At 34.3% G+C, this 24,142-nt stretch overlaps 1 protein-coding gene, 1 long non-coding RNA gene and 1 pseudogene across 2 annotated transcripts; all 3 read left to right on the top strand.

Annotated features, from left to right (window-relative positions):
- Positions 1-8,247: 8,247 nt before the first annotated feature.
- LOC104733710 (uncharacterized) lies at positions 8,248-9,370 on the top strand. Its single transcript, XM_019233623.2, has one exon. It carries the CDS (start codon positions 8,537-8,539, stop codon positions 9,368-9,370), a length of 834 nt encoding a protein of 277 aa, XP_019089168.2. The 5' UTR covers positions 8,248-8,536.
- A 985-nt stretch (positions 9,371-10,355) lies between these two features.
- LOC147930827 (uncharacterized) lies at positions 10,356-11,160 on the top strand (annotated as a pseudogene).
- A 4,224-nt stretch (positions 11,161-15,384) lies between these two features.
- On the top strand, positions 15,385-16,242 carry LOC104732350 (uncharacterized). Its single transcript, XR_758774.3, has 3 exons — positions 15,385-15,476; positions 15,742-15,844; positions 15,936-16,242. It is a non-coding gene; the product is annotated as an uncharacterized LOC104732350 (long non-coding RNA).
- Positions 16,243-24,142: the final 7,900 nt, after the last annotated feature.

Genomic DNA, 24,142 nt, shown 5'->3' with positions numbered 1-24,142 from the left:
ATAACAAACAACAATTGAGATGCGTAATTATTATCACAAATACTTAGTGAGGCAATCCTTCCATCTACTGGGCTATACACACAAGCAATTGAGATTCCAATGTTTAATAAACAACAAACAAAGCACAACAAACCAGGAAAACAAGCAACAAACAAGTTGGTGTTGACCGTGTCTATCGACACTGACCTCTACTTGGTGTCGACCGACACCCACCTGGTGTCGATCGACACCGACCCCGCAGACACGTTCTGCTCGAAGCCGATCATCGAATCTCCGTTTCCAATCATTTCCAATTCGTCCCAAACACACCCAAAAGCTTTAGGAACCTATGAGAACCATAACACAACCACCACAAGCAACAACAACACCACAAACAACATAGAACAAGCAAATCATAAGAGATCTCAGGCTTAGATCAGCCATGGTCATGCACTCACCTCTTTTGCAGAAAGTTATGTCCCAACAACGACGAATCCAGCACCCTAGAAGGCTTCCCTTTCGTTCCTAGCACCAGATCTCCACTCCAAAGGAACAGATCTCAGCAAAATCCACAATTTTGGTTTGCGGATGTTACATATTGATTATAATATGATTTTACATATGAAATAGAATAAACAAACCTAGCCTTAGACCATTTGCAAAGGAACCTCTTATTAGCGCAATTGGTGAGTATTGCTAAGAAGTACCTCTTAATTAAGAGGTTTAAGAGTCCCTAAGAGGCATCGACGTGGTCAATATTGGTTGGGTAAAATGTTTAATATAAAATGAAAAAAATTGTTGTTATTTTTTTTTTCTCTTCCTTCTCTCACTACAAGAAAACAGCTCATTAGCGACTACATATATAGTCGCCAAACTTGACGGCCATGGCGACTACTTCGCGACACCTTTGCGACATGTGTGAATTAGTTGCTATTGAGTCACTAAGTAGCGACCAATTGATGTAGTCGGTAAAGTGTTCGTATCTTAACGACTTTGCAACGACTATCTTGTTGTTGAAAAAATATAGTCTTATCGTAGTCGCTATTTTGACGTGGTAAATTTGGCAACTTATGCGACTCATTCGGCGAGTCATTACATAGTCGTACCATAGTCGCCAAAGAGTCGTAATTTACAGTTGAAAAATGTGTTTTTCATGTGGGGGTTGGTGTACCAACTTTTATATAGTAGTCACATATTAGTCACCTTGGGTTAATCTATAAAAACAAGATTCACCCATTTCTTCTCTTCATTCCGAATTAACACAGTTTCTCTTCAAAAAAAAAATCAAGCATGAAAAAAAAAAATTCTAATTCGAAAAAAGAGTTTGGCTTTTATTATATAATCTTATATTTTATATTTTATTATATATAGTCTGATATTTTCTCCAAAAAAAAAGAAAGAAAAAAATGTATATATATTTATTTGGCGGGATATTACAATTATGGTGGTAGTGGCGGTAATTATCGGGAGTGGATATACAAGAGGTTCGATGAAGTGACAGAAATCGAACCTCTTGTACATCCACTCCCGAACCAGAAATCGTTGGATGTTAGAGACACCACCCTTGGTGATGATCGACACCCATCTCCAAAACTCACATTTTGGTTCGTGGATGTTATAGACGCAACCTCGTGTCTCCTCCAAAATGCCTAACTGCATCGACCGACGTACACCTTGCATTGATTGATGCAGTCACGCAAAGCATCACCGAACATGATCTCCACCGAATTCTCTTGGCTTTGTGATGCCTAATACACCCTCCAAAGACCACATAAGCAATCAACACCCAAAAACATACATCGCTTAGTCCTTAGATAAGCTATGGTTTCGCACTCACCTCTAAAACAAGCAGATCTGACGAAGAACAACGAGAATCAAGATTTCCCACGACCCCTACTCCACACCCATGCTCAGATCTCCTTCTCCACGCTCCAAGAACACCATAAACTGACTTAGAAAGCCTCAACAACTCACATAAAACTCTCAAGAACTTTTTAGAACTTTTCTCCCCTTTCTCTTTTTCTAGAAACGACAAATGTGGCTAAAAGAATAAGTGGGGTCGAGTTCTCCCTTTATATACTAGAGCCCTAGGTTTCCATCAACTAAACTCCGTCAAACCAGAGAAAAAATAGAACTAACCCGAACACCAATTACGCGGTTGGATCGATCCCATTGGCCTCCTATAAACTTGTGTTTTTATCTTTTCTCATTTTTTTTCTTGTGAAATGGATCCGAACAACAACCCATTTAACACCCAATATTCGACTAATTACCCATTTAACTACCCAAATCCCAACAACTATCAATTTCAAAATCAATATTCCACCCAACCTCAACATTTACCAAATTATGGTTATCAACCAAATTTCTTCATGCCATCAGCTATTCCAAAATCGTTCAAATTATGGATAGATGATGTCTTATCCATCTCAAGCACCCTCTTATTCTTCTACTCCAACGGATACTGAAGTTGTTCCATATGGAGGAGCAACTGATTTTCCCGAATTTTCTACACAAATGACTCTTGGTGGTGTAAGCAGTCTTAATGAAGCCACTCCAAATACTTAGAATTCAACTCCTATTCACAGAAAAGTCTCAAGTGGACTACTTAGCAAATTTTGGTGCTACTGAGTGGGTGAATAAAATATGGAACAAACAGCATTTTTGGTAGAAACCAAAAAAGTGACGCATATTGGAGTAAAACTGCTGACTACTGTAATGGGCATTGCTCAATTGATACTCCCGTGATTTGATTTTATGCAAAAATCATTTCAACTACGTGAGCCAAAAATTGGGAAAATAGATTTGTGCTTATACGATGCCGCTAAATGTCTGGAACAAAGCGAGTGGTCGGAAAATGATGTATTGCGAAGCACATGAGCTATATTCAAGTGGTAAGAATGGAGAATTTAATTTAATGTCAGAATGGCTTGTTATCTGTGATCAACCACGTTATGCTAGTCATGTAAATGTAAATACTAGCACTGGAAGTAATCTATCTAAGAGAACCCACGAGAGTGACGGAAATGACTCCAACTATGGTTGAACTAGTGCTCGTACAGTATGGAGGGATGCAGCTAAAAAAAGTGTAAAAAGAAAGGTAAGGGTGCAGTCTTTGAAGTGGTCAACGAAGATTTTAATGAATTAAAATAAATCAAAGCGCAAGAGTTTGAACCAAAGTGGAGGCAAACCAAAGGCAGAAATAGGCAACATAAAGACAAGATGAGACAAACTAATTGATAAAAGAAAAGACTCGGGCTAAGAAGATGAAAATGTGGTGGAAACTAAGTGAAAGGGACCGTCTTAATGACCAAGGCAGAGAGCTGTTGCAACAGTTGAGCAACAAATTATTTGGAAATTAACTGTAGTAACAAGTGGCTATCTGTTCCATGTCACTATGTGCGTGTCTGTATCATGTCATTGCATGCTTTAATAATGTTTGTTTGTCACTTGTTTGTATCATGTCACTCCATGCTTTAATTCGTCACTTTCTCCTTTAATAATGTATGTTATCACTTTCTCCTTTTATAATGTTCGATTGGCATGTTATGCTTTAATAATGGAGAATTTTATCCTTCAACCACTCAACATACTTCAATAATATTGTCAAGTGTCCGTGACAGCTTCGTCAATGCAATCCTCCAACCACTCAGTTTGTTGGTGAAACAACCCGACCCGTTTTTTTTAATAATAATAATATAATTAAATACCTCATAATATTTAATTATAACCTATACAATAAATCAGCAATAACCAATATGCACAGCGGAAACATACCAATAATACAAAACCAATATATCATCAATACAATAAACATTCCTAACCATTTTATCCAGCAACCTAGCATAACTCTATCCAAGGTTCCAACATAAACAATATAACAAAGACCACCAACACACAAACGAGACCCTAGATCATCCTCCTCCTCATCGCCATGATTCCACGCTACAAATTCATTACCTGCACCACAAACATAATGAGATGCGTGAGTATTACCAGAAATACCCAATGAGACGATCCTCCCATCTACGAGCTATACACACAAGCAAATGAAGAGTACAACCACAAATAAAACATAACAAACCAGTCATTGAACAGGTCACCCAATAACACTTTCACCACACCTACATATCATCACACAAAACAAGTCATACAACCCAATCGCTCAGATAAGCTCATGGTCACGCACTCACCTTAACAAGCTGATTATAACAACGAATACAACTAGTTGAGACTCTCCTAACGTCTGCAACAGCCAAGAAACGCCCGTTAACTATCAAATCCCTCCGGTGAAAAGCTAGCCTGAGACGTCAAGAAGCTTCCCACAAAATCTTGTACCGCTCAGAAACCAGAAGAGATCACGATCTCAGTGACAATACCCGATGGTCCCAACTCGCTTCTAAGAAAACGTGTCTCACAAAACTTTGAGTACGATTTGATATGTCGAAACTGTTTCCTCCCAAACTTTAACGATTCTGCTCTTTTGCCTAACACACCAAAATCGAACGTCCCCTTCCTCACACCTCTTCTCCACAAACAAGCTCTTTTTTTCTCTCTACAAGAACGACCACAACCCCAAAAGAGAGTAGAGAAGCATGAATTATAGAGAAATCTAGGGTTCCTTGGTTTAATAAAATTAAACCAGAATTTATCTAAACCGATACTAAACCGATTCCACCCAATTTCTCATAGTAACTCCAATATTTCATTATTTTTCTGGAACACGGGCGTTACAATTCTCCCCCTCTAACAAAATATTCGTTCTCGAATCTCAAAACACCATCCATCCGCCAAGGACCTCTGTGCAACCGTCTCCATGGGCCGCACATCCTCCTACTAGACTGAACACCATCAACCAATGCTTCCCGTGCAACTGCTGCCACAACCCGCACACCCATGTGATCCAACGGTCTAGAACTCCCTGACCCCCACTGGTCAGCCCATCCTAACCCCACCGGTCAACCCATCCTGACCCCACCGGTCCACACAATCCTGACCCCACCGATCAACAAAGTCCTGACCCCACTGGTCAACACTAAACCCGGGATTGAACCACCATCAGCCCCGACATCTACATTCGGTCACTATGCTTATTCACACGTCCTAGACATTATTTGCTCCCAACTCATCCACTCTCAGGTCAAAACCTTTGAGCCATACCGATCTCACTCTCAGACCACCGTCCTCGAGTCATACTGTCTCACTTTTGGGTCGTCACCCCCGAAATCTCGGTACCAGGGGAACCACCATCCCCTCAGGAGAACCACCATCTCCCAGGAGAACCACCATCTCCTCTGCCGCTTTCAGGGCCCACCACCCATCAAGCTATCGGTATACAGGGGAACCACCATCCCCTCAGGAGAACCACCATCTCCTTATGAGTTGTTCATAACCCACCGTCCCTAGAGCAAACAATTCTTGACATTTCTAAGCACTTCCCGACACTCCCGTGGTCCACGTACGACAACGCAATGTCATACTAACCACCATCTACTTCTTCCCAAATACCACCACCCGGTCACACTGGAATACCCTACACTCAAGGTATTTTCCATACACTTTCCAAAAATAGCAAAGCTCTAACTCCCATAAAAAAAACTTTCCATTTTTAAAAACTTCCTATTTATGGAAACTTTCCATATATAGAAACCTTCTATTTATGGAAACTTTCCATTTATAGAATTCCCGAGCTATTTCCTTTTTCCACATGACACACAAGTCCCAAAAAGAAAAATCCATCATAATTCGCTATCAGAACTTCTCGGAAATCTATTTCCAACACATCCACTTTCACAAATCGCCGCCAACGGAATTTCCCGATACCGGCGTGATCCACCATTTTCCAACAACTTGTCAATAGCCAACTGCACCTCTCGTACAGAAGCTAAAAACACTACACAACTAACAACACATAAAACAACTTACCGTCGAATCTCATTGAAGGCTTGAAGAGGATGATACTAGGACTCCATACTCACTCAAATTGACTAACTACTCATAATCAATTTCCATCACACAACAACCATTCACAACATCATGCAACAAGCAACAGACAAATAATTCCACCAATTAAATTCCCTTAAACCACTCTAACACCAATCCGAGTCGAGGAGGGGTGTCGGTCGACACCAAGAGGTGGTGTCGTTCGACACTGAGAGGCAGTGTCGGTCTACACCAAGAGCCAGTGTCGGTCGATACCAGGAGGGTAACGATCGATACCAGGAGGGTGTCAGTCGATACCATGAGGGTGTCGGTCGACACCAAGAGGGTGTCGGTCGACACCAAACCTTTAAGAAAACGGCTGATACTTGTTTTCCTGGTTTGTTTGTGTTTTTTTGTTGCTTATTTAACATTAGAATCTTAGTTGCTTGTGTGTATAGCCCAGTAGATGGGAGGATTGCCGCACTTAATGTTTACGACAATACTCATGCATCTCAATTTGTGTTTGTGGTGCAGGTAAAGGCAAAGTGTGATCGTGGAATCAAGGCGATGAAGAGGAGGATGTTCTAGTGGCTCGTTGATGTGTTGTCTTGCTTCTGTTAGGTTGCTATAGTTGAGCCATTAGAATGTTGCTAGGTTGCTGGTTTAATGTTTTATGACTGTTGGTTGAATTATTATTGTTTTGATTTATTAGTTATTGGTTATTGGATATTGGTTTAATGTTTGGTTTAATTCTGCTGTTTGGTTTGAATGTGGTTAGGTCGTTAGTGAGTATGAGATTACTAGATTATTATTATTGATAAAAAATGGGTCGGTCGTTTCAGAAAGATATGAAATAAAAATAATGGGGTAAATGAGCCATGCTCATTACAGTACTGATTTCTGCATGAAACTCCATCACACAGAGTATCAAATGAGCCATTCTCATTACAGTACTAAGCAATTTTACCCCAATATGAATCACCTTTTTGGTGTCTGCCAACGATGCTATATATTTCCACATTTAATCCACCCACTTAGTAGCCAAATTTTGCTCAACAGTCCATTTGGAGGTTCTCTGATGAGCAGGAGTTGAATCATCTTCATTTGGAATGGCTTCATAAACACCACTCATATCCCAAGAGCCGTTTGTGTAGAAAATTCAGGAAATTCAGCTCCTACCACATTCGTATTAGTTTCATTACCCATTGGAGAAGAAGATTAAGAGGGTGTTTGAGATGATTATGACATCATCGATCCATGATATGGACGATAGTTTGGAACAGCTGATGGCATGAAGAAATTTGGTGGATATCCATAGTTTGGTATATGATGGGGATGGTTGGGAGATTTATTTTGAAACTGATAATTGTTGGGATTTGGGTAGTTAAAAGGGTAATTAGAAGAATTTTGGGAGCTAAAAGGTTTATTAATAGGATTCATTTAAAAACAAAAAGATAGATAAAACAATAAACAAGAGCTTATTAAAGCTGATAGCAAAAATATAGTAGAAAATATGGGTTTTTTGTATGTCCAAAATAGAGAATAAAAAATGATGAATTTTGGTATAAAAATATTAAAATAAAATTTTTGGATTCTATAAGATAATTGATCTCAAATAATTAGGTTAGATAAAAAATATCTGAAATCTTACCATCCAATAGAAACACAACACATTTTTTTTTATCTAAATATTATCATGCAATTAAAAAAATAAACCATTCAAAAGTTTACACGTGACGAGCATAACCCAACACTTTTGCGCTTCAATTCCATTGAATGTTTTCAACTTAGTTGTCTCCACCTCATCTCTTTTCTTTTTTTTCAACAGACCATTGCATTACTTCAATTGTTGAATAAATTATTCAACAGCTTAAGACTATCCACATTGGTTTGACGTTTCGATTGTTTACAATGGGGTTGTTGAAAAGAAAATTCAATTGCTTAACTGATGCAATGAGGGTGTTGAGAAATGAAAAAAAATGATGTGGATTCACAAGTGTTGAATCATTTCAACGGATTGAAAAAAAGAGGATGCAATCTTTACACGTGCCATGTGTTTACTGGACCAAACAAAAAATCTGTGCAACAACATATGTATAGATACATCCGAAAATAATGGAGTGTATTTATTGGGTTTTTTTTACATCTACATTATTGAAGATAATAGTTGTTATGATATTACTTTAAAAAAAAAATTATACCAAATATCATCATTTTCATATTCTATAAATAGAGACTTGATTCATTAGATTTGGCACAGAAAAAAAAAACCATCTTCTTCACAATAATTTTCTATTTACCTTTCATAAATTCTTAATTTTATATTTTTCAGTCTTCTCTGAAAAAATGGATCCAAACAATAACCCTTCTAACACTCAAAATTTTTCTAATTACCTTTTAACTACCCAAATCCCAACAATTATCCATATCATAATCAATATTCCAACCAACCCCCAAATATGCCAAATTATGGTTTTCGACCAAGTTTCTTCATGCCGTCGGCTGTTCCAAACTATCATACATACTATGGTTAGGGATGTCATATCCATCTCAACCACCCCCTTATTCTGCTACTCCGACGAAATGAAATTGATCCGGACTCTGAGCAACTGAATTTCCCAAATTTTCAACGCAAATGGCTCTTGGTGGTAAAAGTGGTGTTAATGAACCCACTCCGAGCGCCGACCATTCGATATCTGGCCCCCGAAAAAGCCCCAAATGGACCACTGAGCAAAACTTGGTGCTACTGAGTGGGTGGATCAAATATGGAACCGACAGCATTGTTGGCAGAAACCAAAAGAACGAATCATTTTGGGGTAAAATTGTTGAGTATTTTAATGAGTTTTGCTCATTTGATCCTCCACGTAGTGCAACTACATGTGCAACTACATGTAGAAATCGCTACAACTACGTGAACACAAAACTGGGAAATTGGATTGGCGCTTACGATAACGCTAAGCGTATGCAACAAAGCGGGTGGTCGGAGCAAGATGTAGTGGCGAAAGCGCATGAAATATATTCATATGGTGGTAACGGTAATTTCAATTTAATGAAAGAATGGATCTCTGTTCAGGTAGGAGGAAATACTAGCTTTGGAAGCAGTGGATCTAAGAGAGTTCACGACAGTGATGCTAGTGACTCCAACTCTGTAGGATCCAATGCTCGTCCAATGGGGAGGGATGCAGCTAAGAAAGCTAAAAAGAAAGGTAAGGGCGCAGTCTTGGAAGTGGTCAACGAAGAGTTTAATGTATACAAAAAGATCAAGGAGCAAGAGTTGAAACGCTTGGACAATATAGCCATGATGAAAGAGGAGGCAATTCGAAAGCAAGAGGAGTCAAACATAGTGATGAAAGAAAAGACTAGGGCTATGAATATGAAGATGTGGATGAAGCTAAGTGAAAAGAACTGTCTCAGTGACAAGGAGAGAAAGCTGATGCAGAAGTTGAGCTACGAATTATTTGGAGAATAACTGTAGTAACAACTGGCTATCTGTATCATGTCACTCCATGTTTGTCTCTATCATGTCACTCCATGCTTTAATAATGTTTTTTTGTCGCTTTCTCCTTTAATAATGTTTGTTGTAAGTTTATGCTTTCATAATTTCGTCAATGTAATCCGTGAATTTTGGCTTTTAATGTCAGAATCTTATCCTCCATCCACTAAACTTGATTCAATAATGCTGTCGAGTGCCCATGACTGTTTCGTCAATGTAATCCGTGAATTTCGGTTTTTAATGTAAGAATCTTATCCTCCATCCACTCAACTTGATTGAATAATGATATCGAGTGCCCGAGACTTTTTCGTCAATGTAATCCGTGAAGTTAGGCGTTTAATGCCAAAATCTTATCCTCCAGCCACTCAATCCGTTGGCTCATTTTTCTTATAAATGGGGACTCATTCTTCCATTTATGTACCAATATCACAAATCTTATCTCACTAAATAAATCTCAATAGATCCATCAAAATTTCCTTTTGATATCGAAGGTTACAAAAGGCAGTCTGAAATTAAAGATATGTATATCCTCAACTATTTTAGTGAGCGTCGTAAGAAAATAGAGGAAGACTTTCCACCTCGCATGAAGAGAAGATACTTCAATAGAGATCATGTAGCGGAAAATCAAAGACTGGTTGACTACTACTTTTCCAATCAACCGACATACGACGATGCAATGTTTCATCGGCGATTCCGAATGCGAAAACATGTTTTCCTTCGAATCGTTGGGGACCTATCAATTAGTGACGACTACTTCACCCAACAATTTGACGCAGCCAATAAAGAAGGTATATCTCCATTAGCAAAATGTACTACGACCATGTGAATGCTGAATGCTAGCATATGGTGTGGCGGCCGATGCGGTGGATGAGTACATTAAAATTGGAGGTACAACAGCTCTGGAGTGCTTGCATAGATTCTGTAAGGGAATCATACAATTGTACGAGCAAGAGTATCTCAGTGTCCCAACTCAAGAGGACCTCTAGAGAATTTTGCATGTTAGTGAAATGTGAGGGTTCCCGGAGATGATTGGGAGTATTGATTGCATGCACTGGGAATGGAAAAATTGTCCTACAGCGTGGAAAGGACAATTTACTCAGGGTGATAAGGGAATAACCACTGTTATTCTTGAAGCAGTCGCATCACATGATCTATGGATCTGGCATGCCTTTTTTGGATGTCCAGGCACATTGAACGATATAAACGTTCTAGATTGTTCACCGGTGTTTGATGATGTTGAACAGGAAAATACTCCAACAGTTAACTTCTTGGTGAATCAATTTCTGTATATGGCATACTATCTAGCTTACGGTGTCTATCCTTCTTATCCTACTTTTGTCAAATCGATTAGGCTTCCTCAAAGTGAGCTGGACAAGTTAGTTGCAGAAATTCAAGAGGGATGCATTTGGAGTATTGCAGGCTCGATTTAAAATCATTCGCTAACCAGCTCGCATGTGGGACATAGACGATCTGGCTATCATTATGAGATCATGTATCATATTGCATAATATGATTGTTGAGGATGAACATGATACATATATTCAACGATGGAACGATTATGATCAATCTGAGGCAAGTGGGTATAGTACACCGCAGCCATTCTCGACCGAGGTGCTACCTGCATTTGCAAATCATGTACGTGCTAGATCCGAATTGCATGATTCAAGTGTGCATCGCGAATTGCAAGCAGATCTAGGCAAACACATATGGGCAAAGTTCGGAATGTCTCGTGATTAAAATGATTTTAAATTTTTGAGTTGAGTCTATTGTACTAGTTATGTGAGTTTTATTGGTTGTATTGTGTTCTTCTTATCCCCTATATATTAATAGAGAAGCATTTTCAAAAAAAAATGCTGATGTGTCGTCGCTACAGAGCTCGAGACACAAATGAATTTATTGCTCTCATTTTTATGGATATTTACACATAATTACTATTGAATGATTAAGGAATATTTCTTTTCAATTAATTAAAAAATCAAACATTTCAATTTTAAAATATATTTTAATCATTTTTATAACATATTTAGTTATTATAACATTACTAGAACTAAAACATTTTCAAAACCCTAATTTATTCACCTATTAAAAAAAACTGATTACTATTCACATATTTAAAATTTCCAAAATAAAATTATCACAATAATCATTATTATATAGCTTATTTAATGTCATTGGTAATATTTCACGGGTGAAACATATTTTTACACCAAAAAAAATTAAACACAATAAAAAATCTTGCATAGATTAAAGAAAAAGCGGATATATATATTTAGTTGATACATAGTAGTTTGATCTAAACATATTCTAACGGGTTATATATTTTGTTTTTACATAAACAAATTTTAGATCCTCAAAAATAACTTTACTTATAACACTAATTTTATCTGCATAAATTTATTCCACATATAGTGCGGGTAGTTACCTAGTTGTATTGTACTATGATCTTCTTATTGTATTGTATTGCATTTTAAGTTTTTCGTAATTTTATTTGTTTTAATAATGACTCTCTCTGTTTTCGTTTTTACTATTTACATTTTCTTAATTAAAAACATAAAATTTAAATAAAACTAAAAAGAAAAAACTTATAACTCTTAATTATGTTAATTAAAATTTAAACAATAGTCGTTATTAATACGTAATCGGAAAACCTAAAACATAAAAGAATTAAAAAATAATGAAATAAAAAGGGGTGGGGTAAGGTGTTGGATTTTATTAAACAAATCATTGTAGGGTGTAAAATTTTAGTGGATGTTGAATAATTAGATGAAAGAGAGAGAAGAGGATGTGGAAGAGAGAGATATGATGTGGAGGGTGTTGAATCTTAAAACCATTGTTGATAGTCTTAAAACATCCACCTTTTTATTTTTCACACTCCACATCATCTTCTCTTTCTTTCACATCATCATTCAACATTATACTCTACCACCATTATTATTTCATAGTTTCATTTTATTTTTGCTTATGATTTTGTGATTACATATTATTAGTCACGATTAATATCAAATAAAGATCTACAGCCATTATCAATAATAGAGTTTCAACTGTTGAAAATAACACCATTGTAAGTAGTCTTAGACATGGACTTATTAGGTTAATTACAACGGTTATTTTTGCAATAGTTGGAAAAGAATAACAACAATTGTAAATGTTGTAGTGGTTTGTTGGAAAAAAAGAAAATCTGATCTGGTAAATTTGGTGTTGTAACTTATCAACACCGTAAAAGTAGCAAATGTGAGCTTTTGATGTTTGACATGGCAATGTTATATTGGAAATAAAAAAAATGATTCTTTTTTTTTTAGAACAAAGATACACATAAGATACGTGGAATATGTCTATTGGATGTTCAACATTTTGCAAAATTGATCTTTTGTTTTTACAGATCCAAAAAGAAATTTTGCCAGGGGTCGAAATTGAAAAGTTTTCAAAAGATTTTAAAAACTGTTTTCCGCAATTGTTTGTGGTTGCCGGTGATTGTGATTATGATTTAAAAAAAAAATAAACAAAGAAAATAAAAAAAATTCTTATATCTTTATATATATTAAAGTAGTTATTTTTTTGTATCACATTCTTAAACCCTAATCAACTTTTTGTTGTTCTGTTCTCTCAAACATCCAAATTATGGCTTCCATCCAAATTGATGAAAATTAAGACAAATCAAGAAAGAAGCGTACATGTCATATCTCTTTATTAATTCATTAAACGTCGTGTGTAACTCTTTAAAATAAATACATAGCATCATCTTTTCCATCATCTTTTCCACTATGAAATTTATTTGTTTTAGAACTAATTATTTTGGTACTTTGTTTATGAATTTTTAATATTAATCAAGTTTAATGAAGTCTTTGGTGTTTTTAAATATTTGTATAATTATATATTATATTTATTTTTAACATTAATATTTTAACCGCTATAGCACCGGTTGGTCAATCAGTCGTAAAACTTCTTGCAGACATATTTATTTTAAAATGCTAAACCAGTCATTTAAAACGCTTAATAATATTTAAAACCGCAACCTTCCGCTTTCGTAAACTCTCGCAAACGTTGCGTTTAAACGAGTAAAGCCCTTAGAAACCTTAGTAGGATTTTAAATAGCTGCAGTTTTGGAGGAGGAAGCCTTTCAACCTCGATTCACTTCTTCTAGGGCTAGTTGTTGAAACGACCAAACCCGTTTAAAAAAAAAAGAATAATAATAATAAATAATCTAAACTAGTTGTCTCATATCCACTAGCCATCTAACCACAATCAAACCAAACAGCAGAAAATAATTAATACCATTAAACCAATAAATAACCAATATTAATTCATAACAACTAGACTAATAATCCAATCAACATAAAACGAAGAACCAGCAATCCTAAACAACATTCTAGGACTCAACTCTAGCAACCTAACAAAAGCCAGACAACAACCAATCGAGCCACTAGAACATTCTCCTCTTCATGGCTTTGATTCCACGATAACACTTTGCTTTTACCTGCACCACAAACATAAACTGAGATGCATGAGTATTTTATAAGCACTCAGTGAGGCAATCCTCCCATCTACTGGGCTATACACACAAGCAATTGAGATACTCTAACCATCAAACAATAATCAACAAACAAACCATGAACTGCATCGACGACACCAACCATGCATCGACCGACACCAACAGGAGTTGCATCGACCAACACAAGCTTGCATCGACCGATGCAAGACTAGCCTGTATCGACCGACACTAACGCTGCATCGACCGATGCATGCTCAACATTTCACGAAAACCCTAGTTGCATCGACCGACGCCTCCACATGGCATCAACCGATGCTCTTAGGTCAAATCCTGCTGTCCTCGCATTTGCATCGACCGACACACAAGATGCATCGATCGACGCACATGCCGAGCATCGTTTTTCCCAAAGCTTCTTGCCGGATCCTCGTTCCTAAACAATCAAAAACTCGATCCCAAGCCACAAGAAAGCTTCACAAAGTCCTAATAACGTACTAACAAGCCAATTAACACATAAACAAGCAAATCAGAGAAATCTCAAGCTTAGATAAGCCATGGTCATGCACTCACCTTTGCCAAGAAGATTCTGAACCTCAAAAAAGAATATCTACACTCCTAGGAAGCTCCTACAACGATCCCAGCTATAGATCTCTAGAGGAACAACCTCAAATCTGCCAAAATCCTCAAGAACAACAAGAACTTATTTTCTCTCTTTCTTTTCTCTCCAAAAGTGGCTAAACTCGGCCACAAACGACAAAGCTCCCTTTTATAGTCGACTCAAGGGTTTTCTAAAACGCAACGTTTCACTTACTCGCTTCCCGACCAAGCCGGCCTTGCATCAATCGACACATCACTAGTATCGATCGATACACTTCCTAAACCAGGATTCCGGTTCGCGGATGTTACAGTTGTCCTCACATAGCCGCTTCCTAATAGGGTTAGTTAAGCTGGTTTCTTGTTCTCGTAATACATTGTAATATTTTTTGTTAAACAAAACATTAAAATACTCCAAGAAAATATTTTTATTTACATAATTGGGTAATATCATATTTTTAGTGATATTATTAATAAAATTTTAGAATTTTTTTTTCAAAAGTGATATTAGATAAAAGTTTTAATAAAATTCCCGATTAAATCTAAAAGTTAAATTCCATTTTAAATTTGTATGCTTTGTCTTTTTACTTTACTTTCACCTTAAAATCTAAAAAACTCTAATATAATTTTTTTTCTTTGAAATGTAATTTGACATTCTATTTAAAAGAAAAAAACTAAAAATAGAATAGAAATTTGTATTAAAAAATTATAATTATAAAATCTCAAGTTAGTAAAAAAATTATTATACTTATTAAATAACTTGAGAAGAATATATATATAAAAAAAGGAATTTATATAATCGAGAAATTAGAGAATATGTTAAAGGAGAGGCGCACGACAAAGTCGACTTTAACACAAGTCCGCGCAATATATAAAAGAGAATCCAATCTTTTTTTCTCAAATCCTCTCTGCCTCTGCCTTGCGTTTCTTCGGGCATTGTTGACTTTACAGAGAACCCATTTCACAACTCGCTCCGGATCGCCGCCGTTTCAAGCATGACTCATATCCTTTCGATTTCTCAATCTGTTTTTAGTTTCTCTGTTTCTCGCTCGATCTACCAATCTTTTGTAGGGTTAGGGGTTAAAAAAAAGTTCTCAATTTTAGGGTTTCTAGATTGCCCCCTTTTGATTCTCTGTTTTGTATAAAGACTAGATCTTGTTGACTCTTTCCTCAAATCTTGATTATGGGTCTTATTAAGATTCTGAATTTGATTAGAGCAAAGTTTTGTTGTTTTCTTTAATTCAAGCTTTTGATGCGGAATCGTCACGTGGAAGTCAGAGAGAGCGTGACCGTGAAAGAGCCGCGGCTCGTGCTGGAGGTAAGGGTAAGAACGCTGACGATGGTCTGACCCCGGAGCAACGTCGTGAAAGGTAATAATAATGAATCTGTGAGGAATGGGGTTGTTTTTTTTGTTTAGTTGAGTTGCTCTGATCTGTGTGTTGTGTAATGAAAATGATTCAGAGATGGGAAAGCATTGCAAGAGAAGGCGGCTAAGAAAGCTGCTCAAGCTGCAGGTGCGAGTTCTGGTGGTGCTGCTGGAGGCAAAGGAGCTGCTAAGAAGTGATTATAATCCTTTGGTTTGTCTTTTGAGCTAAGAAGTGTAGACCTTTTTATGTTTGAAAATTGGGTCATTTAGATCTGATCTTTGACTCTTGTCTGAATTCCCATTTATGCTTTGTCTCTGTGTTGAAATTGCAGTTTGATGCTTATGGTGAAATCTTATTTGATCTTTATTTGATCTGTTATTATGAAGTATACTTGCCACTAACTCTACCGTCTCTTTTTCTTAGAATATTTGAAATCGGGCCATTTAGTTGGAGACTGAGCTTTACTCGTGTCTGAATCACGTTATGCTTGTTTCTATGTCGAAATTGCAATTTCATGTTTGTGGTGAAATCTTATTTGGTCTTTGATATGTTTGGATGAAGTATACGGACTTTGCTCGTTTGAAGATATTGTAGTTCTTGTGTTACTCGTAATTGGTCTTTGATCTGTTAATATGATGTATGCTTGCAATTATACGGTATCTTTAGGGGACACTATAGTTCTTGTTACTCTGACCTGATGTTTAACTCCGCGGACGTTTAGTTAGACTGTCTGAATGATGTGATGCTGTCTCTGATATAAAATGCAATTTGATGCTTGTGGTACATTACTTATGTGGTCTTTGATCTTCATAACAATTGTGTGTGTGCTTAGTAGTGTAGGTCGCTTAATTGTTTTAGGAAAACTTTACTCAAGAAAACTCGAAATTCAAGATTCTGTTCTAGGAAGCATTGTCGGCTTAACTCTGTTTTGTTTACCGGTAACTGTTGTCTGAGTGACGAAGATTGATGCATGTTTTCTTAATGAATCAAGGAGTTTGCTTTTACTTGACCTTTGTATCATACCTCAATTTTGGTACTGGTTTTTAAGCTTTCAACAATAGAAGTGTTAAAACACGTTGTTTCATACAGAGTCTTTTCTGAAATGGTTTAAAAGAAGGGAACTCTCCTTTAAATTACAAATCCTTGCTTTCGTATTACATAAGTTTACTTGCTTGATGAGTTTACGTTCTCACAATTATAAATCTCGCCGCATTCTAAGTTCCCAAACACGCAACCAATCACTTGAAGCTAAAACATCCAAGCAATTACAATCACTCCACGATAAACACGTAATACCATCAACTTCCAATGCTTATAGACCGATCTATCATTCTGAATTTCCAGCTATACCACATGTTCAGTTGTATTCTAGTACTATCTTAATTAAATATTGAATATTCACATTGGTTCATATGGAACCCCAAAAAAAAAGCTAGGTTTGAATATTTGCCAAGTTATTGAGTATTATATGCAACTCTTTCTATAAGTACTTAAGAATTTTGGGGAAGAATGTACCATGAAACCATCAAACACCAGAGAGGAAGTTACCACGAAGTAAGATAACACTTTCTTAACGTTATTTGAATAATATGAGTGAGAACAAATTGATTTAGGTGAAGTTAGTTCAGAGATATGATCAATCTAGAGTCCTAAAGGTGCAAAACTCATTGAATAAATGCAAGATTACATAAATTTAGATAAATTCATGTGGAAGCGTTAGTCATGAACTTTATGATTAGTGATCTCATGTATTACAATAATACAAATGTTCATTGTTTAATAATTTGTAGAAAAGAAGCTAATGCATATATTGATAACTTTGAACTTTATAAGACATTGTGAGTATTATTTTGAATGGTGATGAAGAAATGTGAACCGATTCTAGGATACTTTTAGTCACACATATGAAAGAAGTATCATCTCTAGAGCTCTTCATGATTTTTGGTGCATTTTGAAATCAAAATACCAAAATTAGTTGATGAAATAGCTAAAAAAAATATAATGAACACTAAGGAAGATTTAAGATTTTTATTATTATTTTTTTTTAAACAATCAACACTATAATAACACATAATTTGTGATGTTAATGAGATAATGAGTTTATTATTTTACTCATACAAAATATTAGCAATTGTAAAAGTAAGAAAATCATTGTTTACAATAAAATTTTTACCATTTTTGGAATACCTTTTTAAAACTTTCACAACTTTTTAACAATTTTAGTATATTTTTAATAATTCTATATTTTATTATCAAATATTACTTAAAATATATACTAAAAATTATTTAAAACATTATTTTGTGTATTAAAAATAAGTATATATTGGTCATATGATACTATATTTTTTATTCCACAAAATGTATCCAATCGACATATTTTTCATTCTGCGACTTTTCATTCTGCAAGTTTTTTTATTATGCAATTTTCATACTGTAAGCTTTTATTTTGCAACTTATGTCATTAAACATACAATGTTACCAATTAGAGCCAATATAGATACTTAAAATGTTTAGTACTATCTAATCACAATTAAGAATTCACAAATTAAATATTGTTTAATAATTATTATTAAATTTGTCTTCTATCATATGCTAATTAAAGATTTATGTGAGAATTTTAGAATGCTAGAGAGGAGGTACCATTAAATAACATAGAGGAAGTAACCGCATATGAATGACACGTGGTACCGTATTGCTGGAGAGACGTGTCACTTTCAGTTTACGTTATTGGTTGTCTTTAGATTCCTGTCTGACAATATGCTGTCCCACTCTATTTTAAATTCTTTATTAACACTTTTTTCTTTAGAATATTTTGTTTTTATCTATCGAAATTATTCTAAAACGAATATGGAAAGTGCATTGATTGTAATTGTATTCTGAATTCTAATAATCTCTTATTCTTTTTGTTAAACCATTCATTCGTCGATAAATACTACCAAATTCAGGTGCTAACACAGCAATTTTTTTTTTTCCGTCTAAAGGATTTCATTTTATTGATAAACGTCCAAGGTAAAATACAAACAGCCGGCAAGGAATACATTCTTTCCAGAGACTTAAGCCGGAGAGTACATGAACACTCCCGGAGACTAATACCAAACAAGGTAAACTAAGGGGAAACAACCCAGACTAAGGAACACAACATCCATTCAAATACTTTCCGGAACAAATTACAGAGATCCAAAAGTAGAAAAATAAAACCTTAACCTTTGAAAATTAAAAACATATCTGAGACAAGAAAGAACACACAAACGGGTTACAAAACAAGATTCTCCTTTACCTAGAGTTAAAACCGAATGCAAGTGTCGTGCGCTTCTTTATGTTGCTCCATAGGTGAGCTACCAGAGACGGTGAGACAACAAACAAAGCCTAGAGGCTTTTCAAGATGAGCGACTTTTGGAATCAGGAAGGAAATCTAGATCTACGGAGGTGAATTTTCTTTATCTGAGGCAGTGGAGAATCGGTTGGAGACTGTCTCTACCTTGAAGGTGGCCAGATCTGAAGCTGATCTTGACGGTGAGAAACAGAGACAAGTAGCTTGAACCCATGGTTGAAAAGGTTTGAGGTTAAAAAAATCTAGATCTGAAAATCGAGATCTGAAGCTGTAGAAAACAAAATTAAGATGGATTTGCCGAAAAGGAAAAAAAACCAACTAACTAAAGAGAGACATCCAGTTCCGGTGCTGAGAAAGCCACCGGAACCGGAAATCCTAGGCGGCAGCGGCGATCTTGTTTTTAGAGAAAAGAGAGAGCGTTTGTTTTTAGAGAGAGAAAATTAGGGCGACGCTAACACAGCAATCTTATCTAGAACCTTTGATTGTTCATATTTTAATTTTCTTGAGATTAAGCCAAAGAAAATAGTAATTCACCTAATCAATTTGGCTATCTACTTAATTAACTTTAGTATGATTAGAAAAATACCGTATTACGAACTCCATTTACAGATTAAGAAAATAAACCAACTGAACTATACAGCACTAAATCAAATACAATTACGAATATTATATATTATATATGTATAGTGCAAGTTTTATGTTTAATTAAAATGATTGCAGAAAAAAAAAACCCCAGAATATTAAGTTGGTCATAAGACAAAAGACACGTGTGTCTTCTTTTTTGTTCCCAAAATAATTTGCTTTTTGGTTATTTTGGCTTATACATCCTCTCATCTTCTCTATCTGCCACTGAAATTAAATAAAAGAAAACTCTTTATTCTATGGGGAAAAATAAAAATTAACATATAATAATCAGATGTTCATGATGCATAGCGCACATGATATAGTTCTATTTTTTTTTGACGATCGATATAGTTCTATTCTCTTTCGTCTTTGTGCTTTGTTTCAGCGAATTGCTTTTACAGAAATGCTGTCTCAAATCTAGGCATTTTACCTAAATCAGAAGAACACAATCTAAGGGCTCACAAGCAAATGTTTATGCCTCATGAATTCAATACTATAAATGGTACATGTGGTTAGCTTCTCGTTTTAAACCTCTCTCTAGATGTCATGTTTCACCATAAATTCTGGAGACACAGCGTTAACAAAACATATATAGTAACGAAAACGGTTCTTCTAACAGTAACGAAAACGTATAGACATATATAACAACGAAAACATATATAGATACATACGTACAAATTTACGGAATAATACAGTATCGGACTCTAGAAAATTTAATACTGTATATATATATATACAATCACCATAATATTGTAGTACACAATATGAGGATAGACATAATTAAGATGTTTTTTTTTTACATTATTAATCAAAATACGTTGTATCTAGACAAGGAGTTAGACAACATGTATAGATGTAACTTTATAAACATGGTTATATTTAATTGTTAACAAAAGTAATAAATAATGAATTAGCTCATTCTCATGTGCATCAGTGCATGATGAGATATTCCACAATACATTTGCCTTCTGGCTCTCTCTACTCGCACTGCTTTTCGAAGTCAGCCTCACATGTTACTTACTTAGTTGCCTTTGCTTATTAATTCAACTTCTTTTTTCTTAACTTTATGTTTATCCTAAAACAAACTAATACGAATGATTCCCTAAATAGGTAATATGACGTGTTTGTCATTTCACAAAGCTAATAAAAGCATTTTAAGTTTTGTTCTGTAGTTGTCTTAAGCAATGTTAAAAGAATATTTGGAGATTTAAATAAACTAATAGAGAAGAATCTTACGATCGAGCATAGTTCACCTAATTTAAAGAGTTCAAGAAAGTTCATATTCGAATCCCAAATTAGATTTCAGAGTATCCATTTACTCACATGGCAACCTCAAATAAGTTTATTTATAACCAAAACAATAATCTTTTAAATTAATTCTCTTATGAATAATAACTAATAAGTCAATTTATTATATATATAAAAAAAATTAATAATCAATTAATTTCTTCTAAATCATTTAAAAATATAACAAAGATGCATTTAGTCATGAGTAGTGTCGAAGCTTGCCGAGATTCTACAAGAGTCTCAGTACGTATACATGATAATCTTCTTTTTCGACAAATGATTTTTTTTTTTTTATCGCTAATTGAGGCACTTGAAATATTTGAGTATGAAAAACATAGTGAAACACATTATTTTTACAAATATATATATATATATATATAATCTCAATAAATCAACTTAAATAATGATCATAATTTCTCGATAAACGGACGATGCCTAAGGTTCGAAACTTTCTTCTTGCAAAATAAAACAATCAATAGAACTCTTAAGATTTTTGAGATGACTATCTTGGGATAATTCATTTGGTAAGAAGCAATTATTTACTCAGTATCTTACTTGCAACATTCAAAATCTTAAGATTTTTGATATGCTATCAACTTTAAGATAGTAAAATGATTGGAATCGATCAGCGTTTTCAAAAATAGAAAGGCACATGATATATGTTGGTAAAGAGATTCTAATTAAGGTACAAAAGAGATTATATATCTTTAGTGAATCAACTTGCCCTTAAAGTCTTTGTTAAGCTAGCTAGCTAGATTAAAAACTATTAGAACAAAAAAGCTAAATATACGAAAACTCTTCTTACAAGATTCCTATAAGAAATATATCTCAAATTTGTGAATAAAATGCATTAGATACGATAATGACCTACTAAGAAGAAAAAAAAGACACAACCAAGAAAAGTCAGCAATTAAAATAGAGCTCAAAGGGATATATGCCTCTTCCATCAACAAATTATTTTTATTTTCAACACTTTTAAACTTAGTATAAATCTAATATAATTTTTAAACAAGCACATTTTGTATAAATTAATATGAATTTAATTTCATTACTACAATGTGTATATATACTAGGTCCTCGTTGCTATTTTATCGAAGGATTTTTTGGAGGTGAATTCCTCTATCAGTTGATTTTCTGTTCTAAGCTTAAACAACTGAAGAAATCATGAAAACTAATAGAACATGTAGCAGTATATATATAAATTATGTTATGAGTTAAATAAAAAATATATATAGTTATTGGAATATAACAACACTATGCAAAGTAAATCTTGTAATTTCTTTATTAAAAACAAATTCATTGAAAATTAATTGCAAACATATTTCTGTTTATTCATCATGTTTATTTATTTTTATTAACGAAACTGATTTTTTGTAAATAACATGTTTTAAGATCGAGAATGTTTCAAAAACAATAATGAAAAATAGTAAAATGAAATTAGTTAATTATAACTAGATAATGTCATATGAAGGTTAAGTTAATGTATCTGTTCTCGTCATCTTATATTATGTTTTTGATCTTTTATATCCATATACAAATGATAGAAAATAGCTATATTATTTGATGATTAAACCCTTCTTAAATTATGAATTTTTGACATGATGTATAGGAATGGCGTATGCTAGCGCCAACTTGCTATTTGATATCGACAATTAATTTTTAAATGATGAGACAATGACAAATAATGTTTTTATTTTCGAGAAGTTCTAATATAATAGCTAACTTTTTAATTAAAAACAAATTTAGTTATACATGGTTAAAATTTTTCTCGGTAACCTTTACTTATTAAATTCGATACTTTGACAAATAACACTTTTAGTATTTTACAAAATTGTAATTCAATGTTTTTGTTAGTTGGCGAAACCGATTACCGATGGTCCTATACTTCGAGATGCATACACAAAAATACTTTGAGAGTTACATGTTATCTATAAATTGTTATGTCTCGTTTGGGTGTCACGATCTAAGAAAAAAATTAGATGCTACCAATTTCTGAAAAAAAAAAGTATAGTCTATAAAATCAAAATTTAGAATTATTTATCAAAACACAGTTTTTAGTTGTTTATAAAAAACTAAGTGTTCAAAATTTATAACCATATTTTCCGCCTGGGAGTTAGCACGTAACGTCTAGTTTATTTGCATCATAAAAATATGATAGATTTCAAATATCAAGTAAAGTAAAATCAAATAAATTTAGATGAAACCAAATAAGTAAAAGAAATTGGTAATTATTTTTCCTTTCTTAAGATTTATTATTTTATTTTGATTTTTTAAGATACTCTTTTTGTCTTGTATTTTTGGTCAACTACTTTTTCCTTCTTAATTAAGCCTTACCTCTTCGATTTTATATTATATTGTCTTAAACATTTCGTTTCCATAAATCAAAATAATATTTTTGTTCATAAACGTCCCAATAGTCATCTCAAAGGGCAAAATGCGTATCATCTCAATTCTCAAATTAGAATAACAAAACTTCCGAATCGACCCTTATAGTATATCTCACAAGTTTGTTTCAAAACACAACCCCATGTTTTTAAACATAATGAACTCCTGTCATTAAATCTTATTACTAAGAAACTTATATCTTGAATAGTAATTAAATTTAGTCAAAACATATTGAGTATTGACGGTAGTAAGAAGAAAAAAAAGTGTTCTTGCAAGCAATTGTAATAGTCACTAATGTTTTACATGCACGAGAATAATTTGATGTACAAGGCTAAGAGGGTGAAATCATCATTAAGAGGCAGACGACATAAAATGATGTTCTTAGAGAGGAAAAGAAGACAACCCATGACTTCCGCATTAGTTGGATTCAATTAAAGATTTAATTAGAGGCCAAAACTTGAAGCTAATCATTGTATTTTGATGATAATATTAATAATTATGGGCTCACTAATTATAAGCATTTGTGGTGATTATCTGCTCTATACTATACGTGGTTACTAAACTAAAATTTTATTCTCCAATTATATATATGTTATCATCAATATCGTTCAATAATGTTTTCTTGTTATCACATCGTTCCAATTATTAGATCCATACAACTGTAAAACTCTAAT

Source organism: Camelina sativa, chromosome 12 (genome assembly GCF_030686135.1).
Source record: "Camelina sativa cultivar CO46 ecotype springtype chromosome 12, ASM3068613v1".
In the NCBI taxonomy this organism is placed as follows: domain Eukaryota; kingdom Viridiplantae; phylum Streptophyta; class Magnoliopsida; order Brassicales; family Brassicaceae; genus Camelina; species Camelina sativa.
The sequence above is the reverse complement of the archived record's forward strand: the minus strand, read 5'-3'. Positions and strand labels throughout refer to the sequence as shown.

Excerpts from the sequence above, each read along its gene's own strand:
- LOC104733710 (XM_019233623.2), top strand. The coding sequence starts at position 8,537 with ATGGCTCTTGGTGGTAAAAGTGGTGTTAATGAACCCACTCCGAGCGCC.